At 39.4% G+C, this 22,350-nt stretch overlaps 1 protein-coding gene across 1 annotated transcript; it reads left to right on the forward strand.

Moving 5' to 3' along the window:
• Positions 1 to 32: 32 nt before the first annotated feature.
• prorp (protein only RNase P catalytic subunit) lies at positions 33 to 20,433 on the forward strand. The gene is made up of 7 exons (XM_010878672.4): positions 33 to 1,460; positions 3,140 to 3,187; positions 4,423 to 4,555; positions 9,967 to 10,074; positions 17,929 to 18,077; positions 19,670 to 19,865; positions 20,138 to 20,433. The coding sequence occupies exons 1-7, from the start codon at positions 502 to 504 to the stop codon at positions 20,267 to 20,269; spliced, it is 1,725 nt and encodes a 574-aa protein (XP_010876974.1). The 5' UTR covers positions 33 to 501; the 3' UTR covers positions 20,270 to 20,433.
• Positions 20,434 to 22,350: the final 1,917 nt, after the last annotated feature.

Below are 22,350 nucleotides of genomic sequence, written 5' to 3' on the forward strand. Positions count from 1 at the left end.
ATTACGAATGTCACTTGGTTGCGACGTCACATTATGCGACGTTCTTATTCTGCAGGTGAGCGCCATGGCTTGTGAAAACACTCTGAAGTGTTTTTTTTGTATTTGACCAAATACTCTGTTAAAACATACTTGTTGTTCTTGGACCTCCTGAATCCTTATCAACTCAACGAAACCGGTATTTTCTGCTAAATGTTTGCTTAGGTAATGTTATATCTTGACCACCTAGTTAGCTAAGTTTTAACTTGTTTTTTTAAGATATTGTTGTGCTTTATTTGACTGGTGGTGAAAGACAGGATCGTTATTGCTGAACAAGTAGTGGGCTTGACTCGAACCCAGGATTTTTTTTAAGGGACTGCTGGCGATAGTGTGTACAGTAAACTTGGGAGTAGTATTTAGCTAACATTATTATTTTGATTATGAAGGATATCTAATGTCCATTGTTGGTGTAGAGTTGTTGGAATTGGGTGTCCTCATATTTTATCAACACATTTTCGGTCAACGATGGGCTTCTTCCTTATGTCAAGACCAATATTATTTTTGAAATACTGTAATCCACAATTTAACCCTGGCACTGCTAGCTTTACTCTTGTAAATAATGTGATTGGCAAGCTATCAGGTCTTGCCAGACTGTTATGTACTAAAGGTGTGAGCAGACATGCACTCAATGACATAAGACAGAGGGATTTCAATATCAGAGAGAGGCCCAGTTTTCCCAATTCAGTGTTTGCTGCTGGGACTGCTAAGAGAACTGCTGAATACCAAAAAAGAAGGGCTGAGGCAGCCCTGCAGGAGGAGGAACCGGACATCCCCAGAAAAAAGAAAAGTTTGGAACCCCCAGACCACCCTCTTACTGCCTCAGAATGGAAGTGCCTGAAAATGACCTCATCGAACCCTGATCGCTTTGACATTCGCATGATGACATCAATGGTGGCAAATGGAACAGACATCAATGTGGCCAAGTCTCTCCTGGCTTACATTGCAATGGATACTGGGACGTTGTCTTACGAGCTGCTTCTGCGGTACCTCACACTGTGTGTTGGCGGCGGCCACCACTTGGAGGTGTTTGACATGTACAACATCATGAAGAACCAGTTCAAGACGTTAGACACTGGGGCCTGTAGCCTGTTTATAAAGGGCTTCAGCAGGACAGAACGCTGGAAGGAGGGGCTGAACATCCTGGAGAACATCAAGAGGGCCATCATGCCGTCACCACGTAATTACGGCGATCTTATCGCTGGGGCGGTGCTGCATCGTGACAGTGCCACAGCTTGGGCCCTGTATGCTGAGCTGATGGAGAAAGGCCTCACTCCTAATCAGGAGATATGGCAGACCTTGTTCCAGTGTGGTCTCTCTCTGCAGGGCCACGAGGACCAGCTGAAGTCCATCCTGCTTCATTTGCGGGACAACCAGATCTATCCCAAGGAGACTCTTGCCACAGCTGTCAAGGCCTGGTTTGAGAGGTAAGGACTCCTATAGGTTACTGAATTGGCCTAACATCACGCATTATTATTGTGAGAAAGTATGAACATTTCTTTTTTTTATTAACCCAATATTACCCAGACACACTCATTTCCATTGTGAGGCTAGATAAGTAGAGTGGGCAAAACCTAGGAAAGGAGGTTGGGCAGAGCCAGTCACAGGTTGTTTCTATTCTGAAATGGCAACTCTATAAAGTTTGCATGTATATTAAGCAATGAGTATGTCTCAAGTCTTCTTGGGTATGATGCTTCAAGCTTGGCACTCCTGTAGTTGGGGAATTTCTCCCATTATTCTCTGCAGATCCCCTCAAGCTGTGTCAGATAGGATTGGGCACGTCAATGCCACTCAAGGACATTCACAGACTCCTGTGTTGTCTTGGCTGTGTGCTTAGGGTTGGAAGGTGAACCTTCAAATTCTGAGATCCTGAGAGCTCTAGAGCCGTTCTCCATCAGGGATCTGCCTGTACTTTTCTCTATTCATCTTTCACTCGATCCTGACTTGTCTCCCAGTCCCTACTGCTGAAAAACATCCCCACAGCATCATGCTGCCACCACCATGCATAACCATAGGGATGGTATTGGCCAAGTAATGGAATTTACCAAGTATTGGCCTTGGTAAATTCCAATTGCCTTTTACTGCTGAGTAGCGCCCATCTAGCTGCTCTACCATAAAGGCCTGATTGGTCGAGTGCTGCAGTTGATTGTCCTTCTAGTAGGTTCTCACATCTTCACACAGGAAGAGTGGTCATCAGGTTCTTGGTCACGTCCTCTAAGATCCTTCTTCCGCGATTGCTCAGTTTGGCCGTGCGACTAGCTCTAGGAAGAAAGATGGTGATTCCAAACTTTTTCCATTGATGAAATAATGATCAAGGCCACTAAGTTCTTGGTAGAGATGGGCTGCTTGGCACTCATGCTCAATACTTTTCCGATCTTTTTAAAACTCACTGCATCGGGAAAAAAAGGCTGTGACGTGTTCCGAAACACTGTTACTTGATTCTGAACAAAACCTTGTATTTATTAAGTGTCAAACTGGTTTTGAAAATGAGGTGGAAGTACCAACAACTTTGAATGTATATCGAGAACCACAAAGAGACGCATTTGTGAGATTACAGAGAGTTTGAGAGTTAACTGTGTGGTGTTTTTTTTGTAGTTGGCCTAGTTAGTATAAACTTCAAAGTGCTAGTAAAATGCATGTTTCCACAGTTGTCCGATGCCTGAGCGTACAAGTTGTTGCTTTCAAACATCAACCTCTACTAGACATCTTATTTAGCAATTGAAGTACAAACGTGTTTTACTATGCTTACTTCAGTGGTGGTTTAGCAGTTAGCATTGCCAACTTCTAAGCTAAACTACACTACGAATACTAGTGACCTTTACAAAATGTTGTCAATCGAAAACACCACTTTTAATTGTTGTTCAAATAATTTGTTTCATTAAGTGCATCTTATGACACTTTTCATATACACTCCTTTGTCTTCGTTTTTGTTGGGGCGTGCACTGTCAGGCTGTAACATAACAAACTGTAATAAAGTGAATGTGTCAAAATATTCTTCAAATGAACCGTATCCTACTATTTGGAAAAGAAAGCTGTATTTAGATCAGATTTTTAATCAGAAAATTTCCAAAATGTTCGCTAAGTTCATGATTATATCTCCCACCAGTCTTCCCGACCAGAAGTGGAGTGGAAACTGGTCCACTTCAGATCCCAGGTGACGACATAAACCTAAACTACTATTCAACAGTTTGGGGTCACTTAAAAATGTCAATTAAATGTTTTGTTCATTAAAATAACATTAAATTGATCAGCAATACGGTCTAGACATTGTAAATGACTATTGTAGCTGGAAATTGGTTTGATTACTGGCTCGAAATGGCCAGAAACAAATAATTTTCTTCTGAAACTCATCAGCCTATTTTTGTAAGTGACAAATTCCAAGTGCCTTTTACTGCAGTGTGGTTTCCGTTTGACCACACAGGTCCTCAACTGGCAGCTTCATTAAATAGTACCCACAAAACACCAGTCTCAACGTCAACAGTGAAGAGGCGACTCCAGGATGCTGGCTTTCTAGGCAGAGTTCTTCACCTTTCCAGTGTCTGTTCTTTAGTTCATTTTAATCTTTTCTTTTTATTGGCCAGTTTGAGAGGGCTTTTTCTTTGCATCTCTGCCTAGAAGTCCAGCATCCAGCACTTCTTCACTATTGACCTTGAGATTGGTATTTTGCAGGTGCTATTTAATGAAGCTGCCAGTTGAGGACCTGGTATCTGTTTCTCAAACTAGACTCTGTAATGTTTTTGTCCTCTTGCTCAGTTGTGAACAGGGGCCTCCCACTCCTTTCTATTCTGGTTAGACCAAGTTTGCACTGCTCTGTGAAGGGAGTAATTCACATCGTTTTATGAGATCTTCAGTTTCCTGACAATTTCCTGCATGGAATTGCCTTAATTTCACAGAAAAAGAATAGACTGATGAGTTTCAGGATACATTTTTTGGTTTTTAGTTTCTGGCCATTTTGAGCCTTAATCAAACCCACAAATATTGAACTAGTCTATAGAAGGCCAGCTTTATTGCTTCTTTAGTTTCTTCTATGATCAATTCATGTTTTAAAATTATCTTGGATTAGCAAATACAATGTGCCATTGGAACACAGGAGTAATGGTTGCCGATTATAGGCCTCTGTACACCTATGCTTATATTCCAATTGAAAATCAGCTGTTTCAAACTACAATAGTAATATACAAGATTAACCATGTCTACACTGGATTTCTGATCAATTTGTTATTTTAAGCAAACTTTGAAAGTTTACGTGACCCCAAACTTTTGCATTGTAGTGTATTTAATTTCTTTAAACAGTTAATTAATAGACTGAATAAGCACTTTTTCCATACAGTTTGTTTTATAATTTTCGATTAACTTCTGACTCTTTGTGACCTTTTCTCCTTTCACCAGGGGAGTATGTCAGAGTTGCCATGCAAAACTGGAGTCTATCCAGCTGAGTCAGGAGGAGTATGCCCAGCTAAAGGGCAGTGTGATGAGGGAAGTAATCCAAGGCAGAGATGTTTTCAAAAAGACCACTCCAGAGGTTTGTGAACCTTCACACATATTGTTGTCTATCCTGCAATTCAGATTATTTTAAATTTTATTCAATACATTATTTTTGTCATTAACAGCAGCATGGGATGTGAACATTTGGCACCTGGCTAATATTCTGATTTATTTGCATGCATTTTTAGGAGAAACTTGTAAGGCTTGTAAAGTTAACAAAGCGCTCTCTCACTACTTGCCATAATGTGTCATCTTTAAAAAACACTAAGGTTTCTGCCTAGAAAACTACTTTCCCTAACAGTTATTCAAACCATTATTGAAAGTACGGCACAGAAATAAGTTTGAGAGTGTGTTCGAGTGGTTGACAGCCCACGGAACTGCTGGGCAAAGGTGTGCGTATTTTCCACCTCACAACATAGGCTACTGCATATCAAAGCTGTAATTATGCTAATGTTCCAAATTAAATTATGTTTAGCTTGTATTATTTTCAACTAAAAAAAGAAAACAATACAAGCTAAACAAAACAACACAAGCCGGTCTTTAATTTCGTGACTTATTTTTAGGTGTGACAAAAATGTTTAGGTTGCCCATCTATGATGTTTCTATGGCAGAAAAAAGTCTGGTTAACCAATATCATAGTGACAGAAAATAGTCCCACTGAATATGATGGGCACTAGAGGGTGCTTGTGTTGTATCAAACCAAGTCAATGTGATGTGAGTTAAAAGGCAGGGGGTCATGCCCTACAGATTTATTCCGATGCTTGCACTGAGATTTGCACTACAAATGGTGTGAATAATAACCCTCTGGTCACTTTTGTTACTGGATGTTTTGAGGCTTAAAGTTTATTTATTGTTCAAACTATTCAGCTGTGAAATGCAGTGTTGTTTAAGGCTAATTTTGCACATCTCTTTGTTCAGACAATTGGGGGCCTCTTGTATAGGATGCCAGTCTATTTTGCCCTACATAGCTCAACAGCACGTATACACTTCTAACTGTAGTTATGTAGTTAGTTGGTAGGTAATAGGTAGTCTGCATTGCAAAACAGTGCTCAAGAAAGTACATACTGGCATGAATTCCTTTTGTTTGATTCTACCAGCCCTTCCAGGTTTGTCTGCGTGGGTGCAAATAATAAAGTTCTAGGTAAACGGCATATTAGACATGCTCGCAGCGCAGTTTGCTTTAAAGACCAGAATGCGAAACTTGACTTGTGCAAAATAATAAACATTTATTAATGAAACTCAAATTTACGTAACACAAACCCCTTTGTTTTCTGAGTGCTATGCTTCTCAACGTATCAAAGGAAACTGCGAAAGCGTAAGCTACAGCATGTGTGGGTGTGGTCCAAAATTGTTTGCAGCCATACCTTAGGCTCCCATGCCCGCATCACTCACCCTGCTCTGTGGTGTAGGTACCTGGGAGAGAGCCTTCTATAGCTAGAAATAATTAGATATTAAATTAATTATTCATTCCATATAATAGTGAAATTATTCTTATAATCTAAAATAGTATTTCATAAAAACATGACCTAGGTGGGCCATAACAATAAATATGGCACTTATGAAGAAAATACCAGTTTGGCTCAAACATTGTCAGTGTCCTTTATGTAGTAATTTATATCTAATCAAGAGACATTTTCTGATGCATGGTTGAAATGATACAATTCTTAGAGACTGAGTCTTAAGTATATGATGCTCCTTAAATGCCATCAAACCTACTTACATAGAACACCTTGTGTTAAATACGTTTTGGCTTAACAGGAGCTTAATGAGCATTATTTTAGTAAGTATGTAATAGGCTATTAAATGGTAGTTATTTTGAGAAATATTATTTAAATTCCACTGTTGCATGTTGAGATGTAACTATAACATTGTGTCTATTCTGAGCTATGATCCCTCTCTGTTTTTTCAGGTAACACTAGTCTTTTGTGACATTTTTATTCCGGGGAATAGCTTGGACATTTTTAAGCTGGCTGCAGTCATATAAGCTGCACAAAAGAGTTTCACATTTCAACTCTCAATAGACTCTCACATGAGTGACCCTGGAAAGTCCCTGCCTGCGTGCGTGTGTGTGCGCCTGTGTGTGTGTGTGTATGCATGTATATGTGTGTGTGTGTGTGTGTGTGCGCGCGCACGCACGCTAACCCCCATGGCTTCATGAATGAGTTGTTTATGAAGTTAAACCAATGTGTGGCACTCAATGCTAACAGCTAATGCTCAACTTGGTTGTGAAGTCTTGAACATGAAATGGTGCCAGAAAGGTGCATTTGGAATTGATTGAGAAGCATCTGTACCACTTTTCGTTAACACATTGTATCAATGAACTTATTTTTCAGCAATGCATCACTAGCTAGGCCATTTAAACAAAACAACATTTTCTGGTTTATGTTTTAACATAATTTTATGATAGCCCTGCACTGATACATAAGAGTTCATTTGGTGCAGTAAATAAGCAGGAAATAGGGCAGTGTTTTTGCAGTATGTTGACAAGGAACAGCCTGGCATGCAGGGGTTTTTAATATAGAACTAGTTAAATCCTGTTCCTCGAACTTTGGAACTGACTAGATGACAGACAGGTTTAACAGCCTTCTTGTCATCTACAACATTCGTATCTGAAAATCCCCAAAATGTTTCTCAGCTTTGTCTCCCTTTTCCATGTAAAACAGCTTAGCTTGCAAAGACAGTGAAGAGCAATCGGTAATCTTTTCTACAGGTTAATGGTCAATCAATAATTTAATGGGCATATACGGGGCCTGACGTATCTTGAATTATGAATGTCCTCTATGTCTAGAATTTATTCTACTTTACAAAGGGATTCTGTAAATAAAATGTGTCTATCATGTAGATGTCTCATGTCAGTGCTGTTGCCTGAAAAGTTACCGGCTTCTTAACATTATTTTCATTTTATTTTTAAATACTCAAAGCTACAGTATAGACAAGCAGGCACATGCCTACTTATCTGCAAAGGGTTAATGGGTATAAATTTTTTTTCTGTTGTTTTGGCTCACCAATATCTTTGTATTGGGGTGAGGTTGGGGATTTCTCTGGCTATTTGCATCGCAAAGACATAGAAGTGAAAGTACTGGCCTGTTCCATTAGTTATAGTAGGGTAGAAGTGTTGTATAATTAAGCAGAAGGGGCTTTGTGGTATATGGTCAGTATACTACGGCTAAGAGCTGTTCTTATGCACGACACATTGCAGAGTGCCTGGACACAACACTCTACTGTATATTGGCAATATACCACAAAATCTAGAGATGCATTAATGTGATTAAATACTGGTTAAAAATGCAATTAAAGTGGTAAAAGGGGATGTGAAGTCATACCAGTAGTATACAATATCATATACAACCGCTACAGTTGTGCTCATAAGTTTGCATAACCTCGCAGTAATTGTGACATTTTGGCATTGCTTTTGAAAATATGACTGATCATGCAAAAATACGGTATTTTATTTAAAGATAGTGATCATATAATGCCATTTATTATCACATAGTTGTTTGGCTCCTTTTTAAATCATAATGATAACAGAAGTCACCCAAATGGCCCTGGTCAAAATTTTACATACCATTGAATGTTTGGCCTTGTTACAGACACACAAGATGGAAAAGGATAGAAAAAGATATCCAAAGTCTTGCACATGCCAGTAAGTACTGTCCAATCGCTTATTAAGAAGTGGAAAATTCTGGGATCTCTTGATACCAAGCCAAGATCAGGTTGACCAAGAAAGATTTCAGCCAAAACTGCCAGAAGAATTGTTTGGGATACAAAGAAAACCCCACAGGCAACCTCAGGGGAAATACAGGCTGCTCTGGAAAAAGACAGTATGGTTGTTTCAAGGAGCACAATACGACGATACTTAAACAAAGATGAGCTGCATGGTCGAGTTGCCAGAAAGAAGCGTTTACTACTCCAATGCCACAAAAATCCCGGTTAAAATATGCAGGACAACACCTTGACATGAATGCAACATGCTATCAGAAAATACTGGCAGACAATTTGAATTCTTCTGCACGAACGCTGCGCATGGGACGCTCTTGGACGTTCTAGCACAACAATGACCCTAATCACAAGGCCAAGTTGAACCTCCAGTGGTTACAGCAGAAAAAGATGAAGGTTCTGGAGTGTCCATCACAGACTCCTGACCTTAATATGATCGAGTCTCTCTGGGGAGATCTCAAACGTGCCGATTTTTGAACAGGGGTCAGTGAAATTGTCTTGCTAAAATAAACAAGGCCTTTCCTGAAAAATATGTTGTCTGGTTTGCAGCATATGTTGCTCCACAACCTATATATTGTTCAGCATTAATGGTGCCTTCACAGATGTGCAAGTCACCCATGCCATGTGCACTAATGCACCCCCATACCATCACGGATAATGGATTTCGAACTGTGTAGTGATAAAAAGCCGGATGGTTGCTCTTAAGTCCGGAAGACGTGGCGTACATTATTCCCAAAATGAGTTTCACATTTTTAATCATCAGTCCACAGGACAGTTTTCCACTTCACCGAAGTCCATTTTAAATGAGCTCAGGCCCAGAGAAGGCGGCAGCATTTCTGGATTTAGTTTTAACTTGCATTTGTGGATGCAGCGACATAATGTGTTTACAGACAGTGGTTTTCAGAAATGTTCCTGAACCCATGCAGTTATGTCCACTACAGAATCGTGTATGTTTTTAATGCAGCGCCACCTGAGGCCCGATCCAATATTAGTTTTCGGCCATCTCCTTTGTGTATAGAGATTACTCTGGATTTGAATCTTTTAATGCTATTACGTACCATAGATGATGAGATCCCCAAACTCCATGCAGTTTTACTTTGAGGAACATTATTCTTAAATTGCTGCGCTATTTGCCTGCACAGTCTTTCACAGAGTGGTGAACCCCTCCTCATCTTTAATTCTGAAAGACTCAACCTCTCTGGGATGCCCTTTTTTATACCCATTCATGTTACTGACCTGTTGCCAGTTAACCTAATTAGTTGTGAGATGTCCCACCGGGTTTTATGAAACTCCCCCAGCTTTTTTAAAACCTGTTGCTGGCATAAAATTTTAATTGAGCATTTTACAGTTAAAATTTTAATTTTACAGTTGTTGCATGCTGTGGGTCTTGGAACCTCTTATGCATATATTTATAGCTTAAAATGTACATGATGGATGTGTGTGCACAAGCCTACAGTTGGTGGTGTGTTCTGTGGTTGGCATGTACCCACTGTACTGTCTACTACCAGACTCATTTGAGTCCAGTTCCAATTGAATTGGAAACAAAGAAAAAACAAGAGGGAAGCCCTGGCTGTTCAGTAAACATTTGTCCCTGTTGCTCAAGTTCCTCCTTGTTTTGTACTGAACGGTATGCAATGTGAGTGCATGCAACTTTGAAGTATGTCTTTAGATGAAGTTTGTTAATGTAACCATATGTATAAACTGTTGACCAAATATTTATCTCTCTCCTAGGAGCTGGAGAGCTTTAAGAATTTTGTTAAGCGGAAGCCTAGCTTTGACGTGGTCATAGATGGACTCAACGTGGCCAACATTGGTATTAAAGGGAAACAGTCTCAGACGGTGAGTGCTCCATCAGATCTCCTATCAGATTGTGAATCAAGAATATGTCATTGTCATGAGCTGGGGTAAGGCATGCGTTTTGGGTCAGGATTGACAAACACATTTGCTGGCTACAACATACAGAAGTTACGTTATAGTGAGCCTTAACTTAAACTTTATATGGTTAATGGCGACTGTTTCTGGCATGGAAAAGTTAATCTTCAGTCTCACTAGCAATTGCTCAATTCTTATGATTATTCCTAAGAAGTTAGTAGATACCAGTAAGCCTATTACTGGCTAATAAGCTGTTCAAACGGCCAATGGCAAAAGCTAACAATTCAGAGACGCTATTTTTGGTGGAGGTAAACTTAATAAGAAACGTTAGTCAGTTTAACACAATGCTCAATAGGGTTTAGTGACTGGCAAAATGTGTAATGCCGTGATGTTATGGTTAAAGACTGTGCCTCTCACGTGGAAGACTCAAGTTCAAATCCATTGTGAACAAGGACATTTATTTTATTTCCACGATTCTCTTTGTTTCACTTGATGAAAAAGATAGTTATCGTCACCTTTCTTGATAGTTAATGTATCAGTGTCATTCCCGAATGAAATAAAAAATGTTGTTATGCCAATGAAAGAAAAAAATAAGTTCTTATGTCATGAAATGAAATAGCTTTGGTAGACTCGCTAGCAATTGCTCAGTTCCTATGACTATTCCAGTTAGTAGATACTGGTAAAGCCTATTACTTGTTAATAAGCTCTTCAAACAGCCAATGGCAAAAGATAACAGTTCATAGATGCTATTTGTGGTGGAGGTAAACTTAGTAAGAAACGTTAGTCGGTTTAACTGTATCAATATCATTCACGAATGGCCAATTAGGTGTTAAAACGGCCAGTGGCAAAAGAGGATTTGTTCAGGAAAGACACGAGGCTATACTGACACCCGTCAAACGTAGAGTTCTGTGGTGTAGTGATTAGCGACACATCCTTTCAAATGGGCGACCCGGGTTTGAATCTCAAGAAGGCAATACTTTCTATTGCGGGCCGGCTGAACTAGGCTTGCCTGGTTTCTTGTTTATTTGCATATCTAAGAATTACTTTTTGGTCAGCGATTTGGTGTAGTATCTCGAAACCTGTAGAACAGGAAAAAGCTAACGTTATTTAGATGCCTTTTTTGCTTGATTGAGAAAAGCAAGTTAAGTTGGAGTCTATGTTTACAATTTAGATTTGCTAAAATAAAAAAACACTCCTATAATGGATATCTAATTTTGCAGTGTCAAGTATGTATCTGTATGTGTCATCAAGAGGCAGGAGAGTGCTGTACATAATTTATAAGCATTTATTTTATTTCTTGGGGCTGAACTCCAAAATGTTCGATCTGAAATTAAATAATTACTATGAGGTTACAGCAGGTCATGTTAACACAGGATTCAGATTTTTTTACTTTTAAATTAAAACGTTTTATTTTATATGGTCATCCAAAAAGTCTGATTGACCAAACCTCAGATAAATGCTCTCTCTTCTCTGCCTGGAGAAGCTGTGAGTTGTGCTTTTGTTGCTCGGTTAAGTGTCCATTCCATTAGTTCACGTTGTGTTACTTTTGTAAGCAAGTTTTTTTTATATAGGACAATTCATACATCGAAGCAATTCAATGTGCTTTACAAAGAAAAATATATGAATACATTAACATAAAAACAAATGCTCAAATGAAAACATCAAAACAAATGAATACATCATAATAATAAAAAATACAATAAGAAAACGTATATAAAGACAAATTGTTTGATAAAAACATAGGAAGCTATGAGGCTAAACAGTGTGGTTAAGTTTAAGTGCTCAGTCATAGGCACGTGAGAAGAGAAGTGTTTTTAACCTGGATTTTAAAATGGATACGTTTGGGGCATGTCTAAGATCTTCTGGTAGGTTTTTTCCAGTGCAAAACGCAGCTTCTCCATGTTTAGTTTGGACTCTGGGCTGTACTAGCTGACCTGTGTTCATGGATCTAAGAGCCCTGCTCGGTTTATATTCTGCAAACATATCAGAAATGTATTCGGGTCCTAAACCATTCAGTGTTTTATAAACTAAAAGCACCACTTTGAAATCTATTCTGTAACTGACTGGAAGCCAGTGCAAATATTTAAGAACCGAAGTGATGTGCTCTGTTCTCTTGGTCCTGGTTAACATTCTAGCAGCAGCATTCTGAATGAGCTGCAGTTGTTTTACAGTCTTTTTCGGGAGTCCAGGTAAGAGACCATTACAGTAGTCATGGATGAGCTTCTCTTGGTCTTTTTGGGACACCAAGCCTTAGATTCTGGCTATATTTTTTAGATGATAGAATGCTGTTTTGGTGACTGCTTTGATATTACTGTTAAATGTGAGGTCTGAGAACACCAAGATTACGCACTTGATCCCTGGTTTTAAGGGCCCGAGAATCCAGCTCTTTACAAATACATATTTAATTTTTGTTGTAGATTAATTGTAGACAATTTTGCTTCATCCAGATATTTATATGCTCTATACAGTGACACAGAGAGTCTATTGAGCTGTTGTCATATGGTTCAAGAGCCATACATATTTGAGTATTAAATATGTACCACACATCTCTACTGTTACTTTTTTCCTAGGCTAACATCCAAGACTAGCTGGCATGATATTTGAAACGTGCTTACATTTGAAACCTTTAGTCAATAGATGGGTTAAGTTAGATGGATTAAATTACATAATTGTTTGGAACTTTAAACCAATTATACACAATCCTTAAACCGTAAACACAAAGTCTGTTATTGTATCGCTCAAAATCGAGTTGATTGTTACACTTTAAACAAATGACATAAAAATTGAAATCCTATTCAAATATAGTATGCAATATGTAAAGATCATTCCATGTCCAGAGCTTGAATTTCTTTCTAACACGCTATTACAGTGCTCATATTTTATCAGCACTGTCGATTACTATCACTATAATATTATCCAGATTTTATTAATTTAACCTGTGATTTATAAAGAAAACAATGTTCACACAGCATTCCCTAAGCCAGTTTTTTTCCCTCCATTCTAGAGCTCTGAGTGCATCATGTTCATTTGGAAAATGTACCGGACACAACAGCACTATGCACAAATGAAAATGTTATTACGTAATTGGCTATAGCCGGCTAATGGAAGCTCTGCTCTGCACATATCTTCATTTACAACTGCTGCATTCTCTAAGATTTTTTTAAAACGTTTTAATAATTTTGTTGTTGTTATGAATAGACATTTGTTCTGACCAGACATTTCTTTAAGTCGCTGCATGCAAATCCGAGTCAAGTCAAGTATTTTAAGCACTATAGGCTATAGTTATACTCTATTAGTCCAAACCAAGTCCTTTCAACTTAAGGTGCACTTTTTGGGATGACTATTATTTTATGGGCTATTTTAAATAAGCAGTTGATAATCTACTACACTAATACTTAATTGTAACATTTATTCTATCTATTGTTACTGTCTGGCATTAGACAAATTGTCTGACTATTTTACATAGGTTAGCATTGAGCTAACAGCTCTTTCTGTTCTGTATGGTTATGTGTCCGCTAGATATTAGCTACTGTAACTAATTAGCTGGGAAAGATTAGAAACAGGCTAAATTCTTGATCATGAGGTTTATCACTAAATGTAAAAAAAATCTTTGTCACCAAATGCTATTACAAATGGAACAGATGCACTATGGCTAACGTTACCTAGGTGACTTTCAAATTTAATTGCTTGAGCTACCAGACCAGAACAAAGCGTGAAGGCAGGTTTTTTCCTTCGTTTTAGCTATTCTATATTTACCTTCCAAGTCACAAGTCTAATGACTACAAGTCCAAGTCAAGTCTTAAGTTCTTTGAACAGATTGCAAGTCAAGTCACAAGTCAATTTATTGGTGACTTAAGTGCGACTTGAGTCCAAGTCTGTGACTTGAGTCACCAAATCTGGTTCTGACCATTGAATCTGACACACGGGTTAGGTTTTGTGCAATTGCACCTGCATAGAAGTAGGACAAACAACCAATGATAGCCCTCGCTACTCAGTCCTCTACAATTGCTACTACAACAGGGGTGGGCAAACTATGGCCCGTTGGCCAAATCTGGCCGGTGAGCCATTCCATCCTCACGGGCCATAAAGAAAATATATAACTCACCCGCCCGCTCTTATACACCTGAATCTGGATTAAAATGATTTAAACATTATAATTAACCCACTGTATATTCTTTGTAATTTTTGCCCTGTCCTGGCCTGAAAATAATTTATGATTAACAAATTACAAAAAAATGTGTGGCCCTTAATTTCAAAATCCTGATTTGGACTTCCGAGCCAAAGGGTTTGCCCTCCCCTGTCCTAGAACTCTTCCAGTTGGCAAGACGACAGCTCATGTCGTGTGTTTAAGTTCATACTGACAATAGAAACCAAACCACTGTTAGCGTCACTCAAATTATCTTTCAATGCGGAGGTCGTTAATGTGGACTGTTTTTACTACTTGAGTGTTCAAGATCAGTCATCATTAATGCAAATAAGCTAGGTTAAACCTGTGGGGGGAAGTACTTGAATTTTCTGATCTTGTGAAATGTATTTCTTGCAACAAAATAAAAATTTCCACCTATATTTAGTTTTTCTGACTCAGTACAACTAAGTCATTCTGGATAGGATTGATGTTCCACATGTCTCACGCTCTCCTATTACAACAACATTATAATATGGTGCACAGCCACACCATGTAGACCTAAATGCTAATTTTAAAAGGGACGCCTTTCAATTCCAACTGAGTTAATCAACTGATATGAGCTACTAATGCTCTTTCCCCACTTGATCCACAAGATGAGACGGTATTTGTCACAGCTAGAGGGTGCTCTGGCAGGCTGTGTATGGATGACGACACTAACTCTCTTTTAGGTCAGATCCTGTGGGAAATAGGGTTATATTTTTAGTGCTGTGTATATTTATTTAACCATGGACTCATAGCCAAACATAGAAATTCACAGAGTATGGTCAGACTATCTGTCCTCTGTAAGCAAAACCCTTATTTACCACGTTGTGGCCAGAAGTGTGCCAAATGCGCACACACTGTGTTAATGATCCCTCTACCTAGCCTCAGCTGTTTCCCATTGTCCTCCTATGACGTATGTTAGGCCACGGTGAGCAGGGTATAATGGCCTCAGGGCACTGACTGCATAGAGTAGATAACAATCACATGCCAATGTAGCACAGGGAGCTTTGTTCCAGCACACACACAGACCGTGGATGCCTTGTTGAGGGGTTTCTCTTCCATTCTCATATGACTAACATCAGTATTTCAATGGGTTAACTTTATTTCTGGAGGTGACTTCTGTCCTAGTTTCACAGTTAAAGGCCACATCTTCCCAACCCACTCGTCTGAAGCCTTGACCACATCAGACAAACAGACAACCAGACATGTAGGGGTTTGTGTGTGTGGGTAAAACCATTAATCTACTATTAACATCTATTTGCACTTAGTAATAATGTCATATAGACATTATTGTATAAGTATTCCTGTATTTTCTAATATTTAAATGTATTTTTGTTAAGAGATTAAAGGAAACTTAAACTCTTAAAACAATGTGGTGAGAAAGATAATTGACTTGACATGTTTCTTGTCTTGTCATTTTCTTGGTAAACCTCACAGCTGGTGTTCACAGTTCACTTACGTGAGTTAGCAGAAAATAGTCACACCACTGGCCTTTCCCAAATCAACATTTGTCTAGAGTGGATAGAAAGAGCACAGGATTTGATCTGTTAAAAATAAGTACCTGATAATATTTAAGCCTTATTTGACTAGATAATTATCCCTGATAATTTTTTTATACTACAGTGCATTACAAAGCATCTGCATTTGTCATGGTCCTCCGCTCATTTCTTCAGGATCTTTCTTATTTGTTAACCGTCAGTATTTTCCAGCATGTACGGAAGCGTATTTGAGTCACTTAATTTGATAGTATAAATGTGTGGAAATCACACTAAGGATGTTACCTTATAAGGTATCATATGCTTACTTTGGGGCTCTGTACAGGCCAGTCAAGTTCTTCTGCGCCAATCTCGACAAACCATTTCTGTGTGGACCTCACTTTGAACACGGGGGAGTTGTCATGCTGAAACAGGAAAGGGCCTTCCCCAAAACCATTGCCACAATGTTGAATGGTATAGAATGTCATTGTGTGCTGTAGCATTAACATTTCCCTTCACTGGAGCTAAGGGGCCTACCCTGAACCAGGAAAACCAGCCTCGGACTACTATTCCTCCTCCACCAAACTTCACAGTTGGTTCTATGCAATCGGGCAGGTAGAGTTCTCCTGGCATCCGCCAAACCCAGATTCATAAGCCTGACTGCCAGATGTTGAAGCATGATGTATCATTCCAGAGGATGCATTTCCACCTATAAGAAGTCCAATGTGCTTTAGCACTCTGCAGTCACATTCCATTTAACAATGAAGGCACTTACAGTTGATCAGGGCAGCTCTAGATGGGTAGACGTTTGACAAAATGACTTGTAAAGTTGACATCCTGTGACGGTGCCACATTGAAATGGGCCATCAGTATGGGCCATTCTACTGGCAATGTTTGTCTATGGAGAATGCATTGACGTGTGAGTCTTTTAATAACCAGTCAGCAATGGGTGTGTCTGGAATAGACAAATTCACCCATTTTAAGGGTTTTTCACATTTGGCCATGTAGTGTATCATGTTTGCTGCTTATTAACAACAAAATGATAAGGTTAACCGGTTTCTGAAGTTTCCCTATAATTTTTTTAAATCTTATGTGTAGCATATTTTTTTTATTTTGTGCAATGCAGCTGTTTCCTGGACATGGGCAAACTCTTTAGTGGTTAGCCTGCTCCAGACAGATTAAACCTGGCCATAAAATGTTTTGTTCAAGGATATACAACATTTTACTGGTTATTCTGACAATATTCTATTTTTGCACAGGACATTTCCGTTTACTGAGGGTGTATAGTTAATGTAAATATGGGCAAATTACCACATCTGTAATTTAGTACCTTACGAAATTGCCATGTTGATCTATTCTAGCAGAAGTGTAGTAAGATCCTCCGATTACAGTCCTAGTCCTTTCGGAATCAACATGTTTCTGTTTTGAGCTAAATGTAAAAGTTTGACTGAATGATTAAAAGAAAGTGAAGTAAATAGCATTGTTTATAGTAGACATTTAGTGCCAATGACTTGAAATGCCACCACTATGCTGTATTTGGACTAGGTAAGGTTGTACTCTGTGCTGTAGAGCATGAAACTGCAGGGGGGAGTTGGCACCTTGATGTTTGAAGAGATTAACAGGGAATTGGGGAGGGGGCACCATGTACCTGTCAATGTTTAGCCATGTGCAGTGGCTTTGAAATTGTATTTGGGCCTAAAACCAAGCCCTGGGGACACCAAGTCCAGTTAGGAGTCCACCCAGTGGGCCTCCGTACTCTTTCTTCTATATCTATCCGCTGCTTCTGACACCATGTTAACCGTCAAATCCTCATATCCACACTGGCTATCTCAGACATCCACACTGGCTATTTGGACATTTTCACTTAGGGGTGTACTCACTTTTGTTGCCAGCGGTTTAGACATTAGTGGCTGTGTGTTGAGTTATTTTGAGCAAATGTACACTGTTATACAAGCTGTACACTCACCACTTTACATTGTAGCAAAGTGTCATTTCTTCAGTGTTGTCACATGAAAAGATATAATCAAATATTTGCAAAAATGTGAGGGGTGTACTCACTTTTGTGAGATACTGTAAGTAGGCTTCTCCAGAAAGACAGCTCTAACTAGTGGGCCCTAGCTAGCAAAAGATGGTTCTAGATATTATGATAATCAAACTTGTTTGGGTGTTTCTATGCAGCTCCTGGCGGTGGTGTCGGAGCTTGAACGCCAGGGCTTGGTCATTCTGGTACTGGGGAGGAAGCATATGCAGCGTACCTCACGTAGTTGGGACAGACATGACATGATCCTGATCCAGCAGAAAGCCCACTGCTTCTTCACGGAAAACATGTAAGTTCAGGACTATTCCAGTGTTATGGATGTGACGTTTTCACACAATCAAGTAAGAAATTGCCTTACAGAAATTACTTCTGAAGGGGGGAATTAATATTTTAATGTACATATCTGTAGACCCCTACATAGAAACTGTTAACACAAAGTTGTAAGTAATCCCACTATGTTAACAGAACAGTGAAACTTACATTATGGATGTGACAGAAATGGAAACATTGACAAAAGTCTATGAATTTCCTTCAGCCATATACTATATGTCCTTTGCATTTTGATTAATCATTAATATCCAGATTATAAAGATACAGGTCAATTGAAATAATTTGTCTAAAAGATGATGTAAACATTTCCCTACATAATTATTGATAGACTGAATCAATGTTTCTTCTTTTGGCTTTATGCTCCATAGGTTTCATTTCTGCTTCATTTCAGCTTAGCCTAACATGTTCCATTAGGTTAATGTATAGTTTCTCAACTTTTTATGGTGTTTATGTAAATGTTAGTTTCTCCATTTAGAATCGACAACTCTTATTGGTTGGTTGTTTGTTCAATTGGATTTATATCTGAGATTGGCCAATCAATAACAATCAGCTTTTTTGCCCTGAAACACTCCCTAGTTGCTATGGCAGGAAGTTGGGGGTACATTTTCTTGCTGTATGGTGAAGCACAGTCTAATACCTTTGGTGGCATTTGCTTGTATTTTGTTTCCGTACTTGAGAATAAATTTCAGTGCTGCCATTGTCATCAGTTACATCATCAATGAAGACAAGTTAGCCAGTTTCACCATATTTGAAAGATGAGATGGTATGCTGTCTGTGGATCTATGGCAGTTACTTTTTTTTCTCAACACCTTCTTCTTGCCATTACTATGGCATATGTTAATCTTAGTTTCATCAGACCTTTTTCAAGATGTCTGCGGACTCTTAAGTGCTTTTTGTTGCAAACTGTTGCCTGGCTATCCTGTTTTTGAGGCCAGCTAATGGTTTGCACCTTGCAATGTAGCCTCTGTAGTTCTGTCGGTGAAGTCTTCTAAGGATTGCAGTGGCTGACACATCCAAATCTAACTCCTCGAGTGTTCCTGATCAGTTCTTCTTTCTTCCAGCTCACTTATTACTAGCTTTCCTTCATTTTAATTATGTTCCAAACGGTTGTTTTCAGTAAGCCAGAGGTTTTTAGTTTTTTATGATTTTTCAGCATCATAATGGCTTTGTCCTGTTTGTTGACAGGCACCAGTGGCAGACTATTAAGGGAAATGTATAGCCTATAATCCTGACAAGAGATTTGCAAATTTCTGCCAATGAGGTGAAAGGTCAGGCTGCTCATCCCAATACTTTTGGTGCCTTATTTTCTATGGTGAAACAAATACTATTTAATAAAAGCTGCGAATCGATACATTTACCCTGTATTAATATTTTGATTTTAAACTGACTATACAGCCAAAGCAAGAAAAAATCCTTCAATGTCCAAATTACCATGGAGGGCATGTTTTGTTTAGGTCAATGTATTATATTTTTAGGGCAATTCCCAGCCCAATTACCAATCTAGATTATTTCCGTGTGTTTGGGTCTTGACACCTCATTTTATTTTGACAGTTCTGAGGATGATCCTTTCCTGCTCTATGCCACACTGCACTCTGGGAACCACTGTAACTTTGTCAGTCGGGACTTGATGAGGGACCACAAGGCCTGCCTGACTGAGTGTGCCACTCGACGTCTTTTCTTCAAGTGGCAGAGAGGCCACCAGCTAGTGCTGAACAGCTACATCCCGGGAAATAGAGTAAGATTCCAGGTGAGTGAGAAAGCGCCTGTTAATTTATTACACATTAATGGGAAGTGTGCAGTGGCACTCAAAAGTGTTCACTCTCTTGGACCTTTACACATTTTGTGATACATCATGAGGTCAGAATAGATGTAATAGATCAAATAGATATGTGCGTGTGCGTGCGCACGGTTTGGACAGATCTACTTATTCACAGGTATTTCCTTATTGCCACTATTTTCCACAGGTCATGGCATGTGGAGGTTATTCACAATTCTTCATGTTCTGTTCATTTTTTACAGAGGATTTTAAGTTATGACACCATCGTCCAGACAAATGGAGGCTCCTGGCACATCCCATATGATGCGATTGGGGAAGAGAGATGTACTTATGAAGTTCCCCAAAAGTGGCTGTGCATCACCAGGACAAATTAAGGACCCTGCTTAAAACATTGATTTTCAAAAATCTGTATATACTTTGTTCATTAATAAAACAGTGATATAAAAAAGTAACTGGTTTGCAACGATGTTTAGGTAGGTGGCACGTGTCAAATTGACATCCATGTGAATGCCCGGACCCAGGGTTTCCCAGCAGAACATTTCCCAGAGTATCACACTCCCTCCAACAGCTTGTCGTCTTCCCACAGTGCATCCTGGTGCCATCACTTTCCCAGGTTAGTGGCGCACACAGACACGAGCATCCACGTTATGTAAAAGAAAATGGGACTCATCAGACGACGACCTTCCACTGCTCCAAGGTCCAGTTCTGACGCTCGCGTGCCCGTTGTAGGCGCTTTCGACAGTGGACAGGAGTCAGCATGGGCACTGACTGGTCTTCAGCTGTGCAGCCTCATACACAGCAGGGTGCATTGCACTGTGTGTTGTGACACATTCCTCCCATAACCATCATTACAATCTTCTGTGACTTGTGCCACAGTAGACTTTATGTTGGTTGGGACCAGACTGGATTGCCTTCATTGCACTCATGCATTGATGAGACTTGGGCGCCCAACACCCTGTCGCTGGTTTATGGTTTTTCCCTCCTCGAACCACAATCAGTATGTACTCACCACTGCTTACCAAGAGCACCCCACAAGCCTTGCCATTTCAGAAATGCTCTGACCCAGTCGTCAGTCCATAACAATTTGGCTCTGGTCAAAGTTGCTCAGGTCTTTACTCCTGCCCATTTCTCCTGCATGCAAGTTTACTACGAGAACTGATTGTTCACTTACCATCAAATCTACCCAGACCTTGACATATGGCCTTGTTAGGAGATGATCAAAATGATTTGCTTCACCTGTGAGTTAGCAAAATGTTTTGGTTCTTCAGTGTATTTCCGACCAACAATATCAATAATGTGGATCCTTTCTTGAATTTCAACATCTGTATAAAATACAGATCTTGCAGTACCCAAGAATATCTTAATAGCTACACTCAAAAATACAACAGACATGCTGGCCCTGAATGAACCAGTAAGTAGCAGTTTTCAACACGCTTTCAATCCAACCCTCCTGTACTTAATTTTAAGTTGGTGACTCCCAGATGCGCTGTGCTGTATCTGACTTTTGTGACTATTGCGCCATGGACCTATTGGGCCTGGAGTTTGTCCATCTTTCATTCCTCCCTTACCTTGTGTCCTCTGACCAGCAGCATCTGCATTATCTGGACTGTCCCTCTGGTTACAGAGTCCATTTCTATGGCTCACAGTTGCAAAGGTAGGGTGTCAACTTCCGGGGTGCACCTCCTTTTTGTTTCAAGGTTTATTTGTCAAATGCACCGAAACAATACAGCGTCATCCTGCCCAATGAAATTCTTGTGATAGGGCACCCGACAACCGGACCAGTATATAAGCAAAAATACAGCTAGACATAAAATAATAATGAAATACAGCAACAATACTGTATACAGAACACTGTACACTAGCAGCAGTTTAAAAGGAGTACTGTAAAGTAGCAGCAATATTGGTAGAAGTATTGAAAACTGTAGATATGGCAAGTATGGCAGTAATATACATAGAAAAATTTAATATTTTAATGCCCATTAAAAGAACCTGAAAGGGCATCGGAGCATCTGGAATGCTGGTGTGTGATCAGTATGATCATGGATCAGTGTTGCTGATTAAGGAGCCTAATGGCCTGAGGGTAAAGAAAATTATGTGCGTGCTCTGATGCTCCGATAGCATCTACCAGATGGCAGCAGTGTGAACAGACAATAGCCTGGGTGGCTGTGATCTTTGATAATGTTCCATGCTTTCCTCAGGCAATCAATCAAATGTATTTATAAAGCCCTTTTTACATCATCAGTTGTCACAAAGTGCTTTTACAAAACACCTGCCCTTAAACCCCAACGAGCAAACAACAGTAGTGTTGAATTTCAGTGGCTAGGAAAAACTCCCTAAGAATGCCAAAATTTAGGAAGAAACCTAGAGAGGACCCATGCTGAGAGGGCTGACCAGTCCTCTTCTGGCTGTGCCGGGTGAACATATTAAGGTTATAATTGTAATAATTAATAATGGC

The sequence above is a fragment of the Esox lucius genome, chromosome 15 (genome assembly GCF_011004845.1).
Source record: "Esox lucius isolate fEsoLuc1 chromosome 15, fEsoLuc1.pri, whole genome shotgun sequence".
Classification (NCBI taxonomy): Eukaryota; Metazoa; Chordata; class Actinopteri; order Esociformes; family Esocidae; genus Esox; species Esox lucius.